This window comes from Bactrocera dorsalis, chromosome 4 (assembly GCF_023373825.1).
Source record: "Bactrocera dorsalis isolate Fly_Bdor chromosome 4, ASM2337382v1, whole genome shotgun sequence".
Classification (NCBI taxonomy): Eukaryota; Metazoa; Arthropoda; class Insecta; order Diptera; family Tephritidae; genus Bactrocera; species Bactrocera dorsalis.
In genome coordinates, this window is record NC_064306.1 from 8236846 (window position 1) to 8248208 (window position 11363).

Below are 11363 nucleotides of genomic sequence, written 5' to 3' on the forward strand. Positions count from 1 at the left end.
GAAAAGTTCGAATATATATATTTTCCAACTTAAAAAACAAATTTGTTTAACAATTTTTAATTTTTTTATTTCAAAATTTACGAAATTTAGTATAAAAAAAGTTCGCAAATTTTTCGAACATATTTTCCAACTTTTTTTAAATAACATCTTTTAAAAATTTCTAAATTGTTTATATCAAAATTTTTGAAATTTGGTATAAAAAAGTTCGAAAATTTTTCGAACATATTTTCTAATATAAATAAAAAGTTCGCTTGCCTTGTCGACACAGCAAAATAACTCCAGTACTCAAAAAAACGTGCTACCTTATACTCACCAGCAGCCCCCCACCATTCCTTTATTATCGCTGACACTGCATTTTTCAACTTCAAACTTCAAGAAGTTCAGCAATATTTTGCGTTTCATCCTGTCTTTTGAATTTTTCTTCCACGAAATGACAATATTTATATAACTGCATATTCGGCTTTTGCAGAAGAAATCAATAATTTGAATTTGTGCGCTTGTTTGCCGCAAGCAAATCTGCGTGGGTATGTGTGTACATGTGGGTGTTTGTGTGTGCTCGTACAAGTGTACGCCTTGATAGCACATCATGGTAGTTATCAATTCCAATTACACACACCGTTCGCTGCTTGAGACTCGATAATTTGAAAAGTTATAAAGTTTTGCAGTGTTAAAAGAAAATCCAAACACACACATATACAGATATAATACTTTGAGTTTGAGTGACAACAAGTGTGACGACAACTGCTATTAGAGTAAGAGTGGAGATGTGATGATGTAGATACATACATATGTATAGCTAAGAATTATATGTATACATATCTACCTTCTTTTTTTGAAGATTTGCAATTTCACAAAAATTTTCTTTGACAAAAGTTTAATTTGACTTGAAGACTCTTAACGCGTTGCCAATATGTCATGTTCTTCTTCTCTCATGATATTGCCCATTTATGGAGGCAATTGAAAAGTTTTGGATTAGATAAATAATAATAGAGCTTGTAGACTGCGAATTTGTGTGTTTGATTCTTAATTTTTTTAAAGTTTTTGATTCGTTTTTTTTTATGACAATTTTGAAGTGTTATTTTGCAAAAAATGGTTGTTGGTTTTTGGTTGGTTTGGTTTTCTTCTATACTTTTTATAATAGCCCGCTTACTATCTGTCCTTCAGATTTTTTTTTTATTTGCGTTGAAATTTCCTTAATACACACCCAGTATATCAAGATCCTACTGAGTACTGAAGAAACTCCATTCGACTCCGTAAATATTATGAACAATAAAACGCTGTAGACCAAGAAAGCTCCATGAAATTTTTATAAATAAGCCGCGAGCATGTCAATATCTTATAGTTAATTTATTTGATTATGTAATTTGTAAATATAATGATGAATAAAATGCCTTAAACGAAGAAAGCTCCCTAAAGCTCCGTGGAATTTTCTTTAATAAGCCTCTGGAATATCAAAATCTTGTACTCTACCATACAATGCCGTTTGACTCTGTAAATATTATGAACAATAAGGACGAAAAAAGCTCCCAAAGCTCCATGGACTTTTTCTTAATAAGCCTCTGGAATCTCAAGATCTTGTTTTCTACCGAACAATGCCATTGACTTTGTAAACTTGTATTATGAACAATAAAATGTCGTAGACGAAGAAAGCTCCATAAAGCTCGATGGAATTTTGCTTAATAAGCCCCTACCATCTAAAGATCTTGTTCTCTACCGGACAATGCCAATTGAATCTGTAAAAATTATGAACAATAAAATGCCGTAGATGAAGAAAGCTCCGTAAAGCTCCATGGAATTTTGCTTAATAACCCCTAACATCTTAATATCGTGCTCTCTACCGGAAAATACCATGCGACTTTGGAAAAATTAAATATAGCAAAGAAAGCTCTCTAAAGCTCCATGGAACTTTCCTTAATAAGTCTCTGGCATATCCAGATTTTACATCCTACCTGATAACCCCTATCAACTTTGCAAATATTACGAAAAATTTAATGCCGTAGCTCCTAAAAAAAACTTCTAAGGAGACTCCAACAAGCTTTTAAACTGTGGCCATCCTACTACCTTTCTAAACTTTTATATGTATTATGAAGAATTAAATGCTGTTAATGAGGAAAGTTTCGTAATGCTTTGTCAGACTAAAGGTCTTAAGCCCGGACCATTCAAAAATCTCTTTGATCTCTAAATTTAGACCTACAGTCGGTTGAAAATAATTTTTCTACATAAATTAGTTATCGTTGGTATTGTTGCCATGAGATTTTCTTTGTCAATCTTATCAGTTTTTGGTAGAGGTCTCACGATTTGATGATCAGAAATCTGATTACTATATAATGGTGCTATCGATTGAAGTGAAGCAAGAAAGCCTCTTTTTGGTGCGGAACGACATCCTCGACTCTCCTGTATATATAAAATATTTTCAGTAAAGCGCAAATTCTCATTAAATTTCTGACGTTTCCAATAAGTTTTCCTAGCAGCTTCTTCTAACTCCATTTCCACTTTTGCTATGCATCTGTGGAGCGCAGAGCACAGCTTTTCCTTGGTTTGTACTTAATTTGAAATACTCTCAGAGCGCTTTTGTTGTTCTTTTGTAGCGTTTATTAAAAATATGCATAACTCTTTTGTTGCATAATTTAAAACTCGTGTTGTATGTCATAGTCTGCCACACACACTCCCTCTCACATGTACATAAGTATGTGGGACGCTTACGCTGCCACAGCATGTTTTGTCCCAGAGCTTCAGCTGCTTGTCGCATTTTAAATGCATTTTTGTGTAGAGTAAAATGTGGGTGTGGATGACTTGCAATGGGAGAATGCTCAGTCCGATCTGCCATGGTGCAACCCACATGTGAACCCTGGTGGACCGGTCTAAGGGCGGTTTGCTGGCGTTTATTTATTACCGCTTGCATATCAGTCGCTTGTTCGTCAAGACCGAGCTGAAAGCGTTTAACATGCATGCATTTAATGTAATCACATATTGCACACAAATACACACACATACTGTATGTGAGTAAAATAGAAGAATTTCTCTCGCAATTTCATTGGAGTCATAGAAGGTTGGCTCCGTTGCTGTCGCTATTCACTTACAATTCATCCGCGCTGACCATCATCAATCATTCGGTGGTGCCACATAAGTGCCCTATATATTATGGCAATGTATTTGTAGATGTGTGTATGAGAATTACATTCTCGGAAATTCTTTCCGTTGTTGTGTTTAGATTTTTTTGTATAGTTTTTCATACATTTAAAGTTCTTAAAATATATTACAGAAAGTCGGTATTAGAAGTTATGATATTCAACTTTCGCTTGAGGATTGGTTTTGCGCTCTATTTCTGATTCTAGAAACTGTACAAGACTTGTAAAACCACAAATGAGTAGACGCTTAAACTTGATTCAGATGAGGCGCCTTCAGTTACTGTCAAACATAGATCTCTGACTTTAGAGTTTAAAGCTTTCAGAACTCAATAATGATTATTTAATAATCTCAGTAATGATTACTCGTTAAGCTTAGATTAATTCAGTTGAACCACCTGTGTTAGATACTGGTGTGTGACTTCAGAGTTTAAAGTTTTCAATACTCAGTAATGATTATTCGATAGTCTTAGCTTAATTCAGCTGAGCCGCATTCAGTTATTGTTAGAGACTGCTCTGTGATTTCGGAGTTTAAGGTTTTCAGCATTCAATCTCGAAGTTTTCAGTACTCAATAATGATTACTTGATAATCTCAGTAATGATTACTCGTTAATCTTTGCTTGATTCAGCTAAGTCACCTTAATTATTGTTAGAGACTGGTTTGTAATTTCAGAGTTTAAGGGTATTGCGTTGAATGATGATTACTCGATAATCTCAGTAATGATTACTCAAAAAACTCAGCTTGATTCAGCTGAGGCGCCATTGTTTATTGTCAAATATTGATCTCTGATTGCAGAAATTAAGGATTTAAGTACTCAATTATATAATTACTGGATAATCTCAGTAATGATTACTCAATAATCTTATCTTGATTCGGCTGACGCTTTTGCTTGTTGTTTAATATTGAATTCTGACTTCAGAATTTAAGGTTTTAAGTACTCAGTAATGATTACTTGACAATCTCGGTAATGATTACGCGGAAACCTTATCTTGACTCAGCTTCAATAATGATTGCCTTATAATCTCAGTAATCATGACTAAGTCGTCGGTGATGATTCCATCTTTAGTAATTAGGAATCAGTCGATTCGATGTCATTAAAATGTAATTGTAATTATCCAAACCAGTCAGTATATATTGTACCATATTCGGTATATTTTTATGTAATAATTACTTGATAATTGCCTCTGGTTAATCTCAGCATTATTATGTCTCCTTAATTATTATCGTTTAATCAGTAACCAATAATGAATAGTTAGTAATTGTAGTTAACGATAATCACCAGTAGTTTTCTGAAATTACCGCTATACTAACAAAGCTGAAATTCATTTTATAGCTTTACTGGTTTAGATACTTATATATTACATATATTAGACATCAAAATAATTTAATTTTAGAGTCTTGAAGCATTAAGCGCTTGTTACGAGCTTCATTAGTTATGTATTGCAATTTGCAATTAATAACTGTTCCTATAAAATCAGTAGTGATTGGCTAATAATTATGAATAATTAATTTGTACTAAGCAAAAATAACTCATAATTGCTGACTAAAATTTGATGACGCTAATCTCTATGTGCATAAATTATTATAATGGGCCATTAGTCGTGAATACTTGAAAATAATGATTATTTTTAGCAAACGAAATTAAACTATAAAAATATAATCAAATATTTAATAGCAATATGACAAATGTAATTTACGTAATAACTACGCCAATCTTTACTGTAATTAATCAATTAACGGGAAACATAATGTAATATTTTTCAACATTTGATTAGAACTGAAATTTCTTTAAATAAGTGGTGAGTATAGTAAATATTACTTTGAACTAAGTGTAGTTATGTATGCCTAAATTTTAGAATATTGTTTAGAAAATCTTTATGATCATAATAATCGTTTCTTTAATCATTAGAATTATACTGATTTATGAATTATGCAGTAATTGTGGTAATCATTACATTGCCTTAAATGTAATGATTACTAAAAGTTGCAAATTAAGCAATTCAAATACACTGGCGTCGTTAGATTTGTACTAATATGCAGGAATATTTGTAATGATTACTTTCATTAAATGTAATCATTACTTAAAATTGCAATTTGAAAAAAAAAAAAAATTAAATGTAGGAGTCATAACTTTTTAATAAATTATTTTGTATACTAATCATAAGGCAGTGTCGTTAATCATACGAATTATAAAGAATTTTGAAATAAGCAGTAATGATTACTTTGCCTTAAAAGTAATCATTACTAAAAGTTGCAAATTAAGCAAATACAACAGTAGCGTCGTTGGTGTTTTAATAATATGCAGTAGTAATGGTAATCATCACTTTGCATTAAAAGTAATCATTACTTAAAGTTGCAGTTTGAGCAAAAATGAAATACAGAAGTCTTCAGTCATTGAGTTTTTAATAAATTTCATAATATGCGGTAGTGCTGGTAATCATTACTTATAATTAATTGTAATCATTACTAAATTGTTATAAATCAAGTACAAAAAAAAATAATAGTGACTATAGTCGTTGAATTCATACAGTTTTAGTTATAAAAAGTAGTAAAAGCAGTAATCATTACATTGCATTAATTGTAATCATTACTAAAGTGTGTCAGTTCAAGTAAAAATAAAGTCTAAAAGTGGCTCTAGCTGTTGAATTTAATAAATATATATATTTTGTTTAAAAAACAGTCAAATAGTAATCATTACTTGGCAGTAAATGTAACTATTACTGAAATGTTGCAATGTTGATGTTCTCTTTCCACATTATGTACTGAACTGCACTACTTACTATCATGTCTCCAAGTACTTTGATTATTTCTACTTTTTTTTGTATTTTCAGTTATATTTTTATTTTAAGTTTTTGTTTTTTTATTCGTTCTTTCCTGTCAGCTTCGTTGCACTCCATTTACTTCATTTTATTTGCGCATACTCTTATTTGCTTTATTTTTATTTGCCATCTGGTTTTCGCCTACATACCCATTTCCGTAAGGGTAAAAAATAAAAATGAAATTCCAGTCAAGAAAAATATGCACAAAAAATCAGGAACGCGCACTGGTTTCTGTTGCTTGCCTTTATAATGCGTATTGTTATTTGTTTTTGTATCATAGTTGGGAGCACAGGACTGAAGTGTGCCCCTCATATGGGCATATATGTAGTGGGTATGCATGTCTTTGCTGTTGCAACATTTTGTCATATTGACTTGTTTACTTTATATTTTTTGATCGAATTCATTTAAGTCTCTATTTTTTCGCTTTCCTTATATTTTATAAAAATGTATAGCCTTGTGTTAGTTTATATTTTGTTGTGTTTATGTGTGCGTGTGCCTTCCTTGCCGCATGATTTGCATACATATCCTTTCACCACTGATTTTGTCTATGCGATTTACTCTCGACCTGCTTGCCGGTGGTGTGTGTAGTCGCATTTGTTTGCATTTCACTGCATTTGATGTGACTCGCTTTGTTTCCATTAATGGTATTTGTCGAAGCAATGGATTACGTGCCCGCCAGCTTTTGTTTGCCGATACCTTTGCCACCACACAACCTTTTTCCGCCCCACCCTTGGTATATACCGAGTAGATTTGTTTGGTAGCAGTTGTTATATTTACTCTATATTGAGTATATAGCATATATAAGATATGTATATATTTACTTTAAGTATAAGCGCATCTCTTCCATTCGCCCTTGTTCTCCTACGCTCTTGATATTTGCATTTCTTTAATGCTATTTTGACTTATATGCTCTGTAAATACCAACAAACAAACAATAGCATAAATCTTTCGACAATTTTCAATCAATTTAGCTTCAAGTGTTTACACAAGTTTCGAATTTTCTTTGGTCAACAGCAGTAGTTTCCTAGTAATGCTCGAGAGAGATTAAGTATTGCTGCTCTCGCACTCTGAACTCACTAAGTAATAAGAAGCAATAATAGTAGTACTCATTATTTTGCATTAAATGTCTTCAAACGTTGGATTTATATTGATTTTTATAGAAACAAAATATAATAGTAGTAATCATTATATGTAATCATTATTGAGATGTCGCAAAGTCGGTAAAAAGAATATTAAGTATATTTGTATATAAACAAAATAAAATAGTGGTAATCATTACTTTGGATTACATGTAATCTCTAAATTATCGGAAATTAAGTAGAAATTAGTAGCTGTGACCCTAATTGATGGATTATGTTGATATATAGTATGTGTATTGACTTTTATAAAAACAAAATAGAGTAGTAATCATTACTTTGCATTACATGTAATCATTCTTGCAGTTTCGCAAATTAAGTAAAACGAAGCTATAGGTGTGACTCTAATAGCTGAATTTATAATGATTTGTATAGAAACAAAACATAATAGTAGTAATCATTACTTTGCACCACATGTAATCTTTCCTAATACGTCGCATATTAAGTAAAAATAAAATATAACAGTGGCTCTAATCTTTGAATTTGTATTCGTTTTTACTAAAAAAACAGTAAAGGAGTAGTCATTACTTTGCATTACATGTAATCATTCTTAATGCGTGGCATATTAAGTAAAAATAAAGTACAATAGTGGCTTTAATCTCAGTATTTGTATTGGATTTTAAAATAAAAGACAGTAAGGTAGTAATCATTACATTGCATTACATGTAATCATTCCTAATGTGTCCCATATTAAGTAAAAATAAAGTACAATAGTGGCTTTAATCCCTGTATTTGTATTGGATTTTAAAATAAAAGACAGTAAGGTAGTAATCATTACATTGCATTACATGTAATCATGCCTAAAATGTTCATATTCAGTAAAAAAAAGTTAACAGTGGCTTTATACTTTGGATTTATATTGATTTTTATAATTAAAAACAGTAAAACAGTAATCATTACTTTGCATTACATGTAATCATGCCTAAAGTGTCGCAATTCAAATATAACAGTGACTTTAATCTTTGGATTTGTATTGATTTTTATAATAAAAAAACAGTGAAACAGTAATCATTATTCTGCATTACATGTAATCATTCCTCAACTGTTGCATATTAAAAAAAAAATAAACTTTCATATTATTCTTAGTCTACATAATATACTTTACAACATTACTTACTTAAATTTTTGATTACCTTGGAAAAAATTTACGCCATTACTTTTTTTACAAACTTTTAAGATTTTTATTACATACTCTTATTAATCCGTCAAAAAATAATCTTCATATGGTATATCCTTGAAGAATTTACTTAGCAATTCTTTAATTTTATTTGCTAAAGCCTCGTTGATTACCGGCGTTAGATCATCACTGAGTAAGCGCCAATTCTCGTTCATTACCTGGAGTATGCTGTCAGAGAGCGTTTTGTCGCCATTGAAGAGATTTGTCATGTCGGTGTGAACACTAGAAAATATAGCAACGGGTTATTATTTTGAGAAAAGATCGTTAAAATATAAAAACTGGTACTTGGAAAGTTTTCAGTTACTTACTTATCTACTTGTGTTTCGACTTTGAGATTATCCACATACAAGTAATGTTTGCCATCACGTTCCTCCGCTTTAAGTGTGTTCGTAAAGCGCGTTTTTACATTGTCCAAGACCATCGTGAGCTCACCCTCGCCTCTAATAGGCAGCACAAGTATATTGCCACTGATTTTATATTTCGATTTGATTGTGATGCGTGGGTTGAAATTTTGTGAGACTATTTTCATTGGTTTGCTGAGATCTTTGCTGAAGCCTCTAAAGATTTAAAAATAATTATTTAGCAGAATTTCTAGTTTTTTTATAAGAATTACATTGCTTTGCTGCCGCTCTCCGCACTTACTTGATTGCTGTGATCCGCGCCTTCGTATAATTATGGAACTCCACATCGCTCATTACCAGGTCAACTTTTAATGCATTATTTTTATCGCCCAACATTTCGATTTTATCCAACCTCAACGGTTCCAGAGCCGGTATAGCCCTTTCGGGCACACCCGTGGCCGCTTTTTTCATTAACTTGTGTCCTTGTTCGATCATGCATTTTTCATCGGCAAAGTGACATTTGGTAACGGGTTCGGCTGAGAAAATTAAATGAAGGGATAGGAAATTATTTAGTGATTACTATAACGGATATTCTTCTAAGTGGAAACCGAAGTCTCATTAAATAACCTCGAAAAGAAGATCACTTTTGATATATGTACATTTTTTCATGTTCTTAACAGAAGTATTTACAGAGGAAGGCAGTCCAAAGTAGACTATGAAAAAAATTTCGACTACGTAAAGAGCCTCTGATTGCTGTGGTCTTCTGGCATCATTGCGAGCCAAACGTATGAAACCTAAATCCTTCGGTATTCAGACTATTAGCTTTTCTTTAATCTTTTGGCACTATTGAAAAGTTCCTCGAAGTATAATTGAGACGTCGCATATGAACTTTTGACGATTCTCCAACTCCCTTTGGTTGTTTTGTAAATACCAAAGATGATTATGCCTTATGAATCACTATATTATCTGCCACTTCTTTAAAGTTCGTTTCTCTAGTCAAAGTAGAGTAAAGAGATACTGAGCACTTTATCTTGCCTTATCATCTCACTTGGTTGTTTTTAGTAATAGTTACAGAGGCAGCATAGCCTCCTAATTGTTGTGGTTTCACTTAAAGTCTCATCTGGACCATCTAAGCTTAGTATTTATTAGTACCCCAAATATTTACCTAAATTTGACCTTTTAAAAGTCAATCTTTTTTTTATTTCTTTTCTTAGTTCCTCATCCTTTTTGTCGGATTCTTAAAGTTCAGACTTTCAGAAGCCTTAAGAGTTATAAAATCAGTACTTTTTCCAGGAAGGTTTCTCAAAATAGATTTGAATCGGAATTTACTTTACTACATTCTTCTATAAGTAAAAGATTTTAATAATTCGGTTCCGTAGTAAACCTAGAAATTATAATCATTCGTCTTTCCCACAATGGTTTCTCAAGAAAGTTCTGTTTAAAGGGAGGCTGAGTTCTTTATATTCACTTTCAACGATTTAATTTGTTTGACGCTAAACTTTTATAGTTCCCTTGGTTTTCTGGTATTACTGAAAGCCTTGTGAAGATCATCTAAATCGCGATATTTCTAGTCGGCATATTCCTAAATTGTATATTGTCAGAAATCCATCCAAAAAACTTCACCAATATCGAGGGTTTTAAAATGATGTGATTAAAAGACATTAAGTTTCTGACATTCACTTTCATTGGGCTAATTTGCTCGAGTTTAGACCTATATAGTTGGCTGGTTGAAAAGTTTGAAGTCATATATTTAGAGGACTCCGCCAAATAAAGTCTGCGAAACTTTAGTATTTTAAAATGCAAATTTTTGAATAAATTAATTTCTGCGAACGTCGAGGATGCTATTTTACCGCATCCGAATATTCCCGCCGTCCGAAAAAGTATGTAAACCTCATATGTTCTACGGAAAGCGGACTTTTGAAGACAATATAACTTGTTGTGGGTGGTGGAGGACGGTCAGTCTGAAAACATTGCAGCGGAGCTCTTTTCATATATTCACTCTCTTTATTATTATTTTCGTCGTATGCTTAAACTTTTTTATCTCTCTTTAAATTCCACACATTTTCTTTACTACACAACCGTTACTTACGAAAGTCGACCGCAAAAACGCACGACATTATGAAAAGCGACGCCACAAAAGCCAAGAACACCAGCTTGTGGCTTGAACCAAAAATGGTTTTTAGAATCATTGTTCGCACTGTTATCCGTTAACTAGCACAAATGCACTTAAAACCGTTAGTTGTACTCGTTTAGTTTATACGCGCACGTTGCAACGACAACTGACGGCACGCTGCTGAGTGATGCTCATTTTATAAGTCTAAAAAGTGAACTTTGAGTTGTCAAGAGTTGTTTTACAATTATGGCAAATTAAAATATTCTTAAATATTTATTATTGTATTGCGCAGAAAGCGCACATAAAATCGGCTTAAACGTGCTAATAAAAAGAGCAAAAGTTAATTTAAGTTGTGGAAGCTATAATTCCCTTCTGAAAGGCATTTCTTTTAGCATCAAAGGGTATACAATGAACTCTGTCTTAATTTCGATCGTTCAGTTTGTAAGGCAGCTATAATAAGTTAGAGTAGTACGATCTGAACTATTTCTTCGCATGTTGTGCTGAGATTTTAAATAATAACCCCTGCCGAATTTCGTGAAGATATCTCGTCGAATAGAAAAGTTTTTCATACAAGCACTGTATTTTGATCGTTCAGTTTGTATGGCAGCAATATGCCATAGTGATCCGATCTGTTTAATTTTTTCGCTGATT

General features: G+C 32.2%; 1 protein-coding gene and 1 long non-coding RNA gene across 2 annotated transcripts; one reads left to right on the forward strand and one right to left on the reverse strand.

Annotated features, from left to right (window-relative positions):
* Nucleotides 1-5905: 5905 nt before the first annotated feature.
* On the forward strand, nt 5906-8016 carry LOC125778291 (uncharacterized). The gene is made up of 2 exons (XR_007422612.1): nt 5906-7720; nt 7846-8016. It is a non-coding gene; the product is annotated as an uncharacterized LOC125778291 (long non-coding RNA).
* A 222-nt stretch (nt 8017-8238) lies between these two features.
* On the reverse strand, nt 8239-10901 carry LOC125778290 (circadian clock-controlled protein daywake-like). Its single transcript, XM_049455121.1, has 4 exons — nt 10689-10901; nt 8901-9135; nt 8567-8815; nt 8239-8480 (listed from the first exon to the last, which is right to left on the reverse strand). The coding sequence occupies exons 1-4, from the start codon at nt 10786-10788 to the stop codon at nt 8279-8281; spliced, it is 786 nt and encodes a 261-aa protein (XP_049311078.1). The 5' UTR covers nt 10789-10901; the 3' UTR covers nt 8239-8278.
* Nucleotides 10902-11363: the final 462 nt, after the last annotated feature.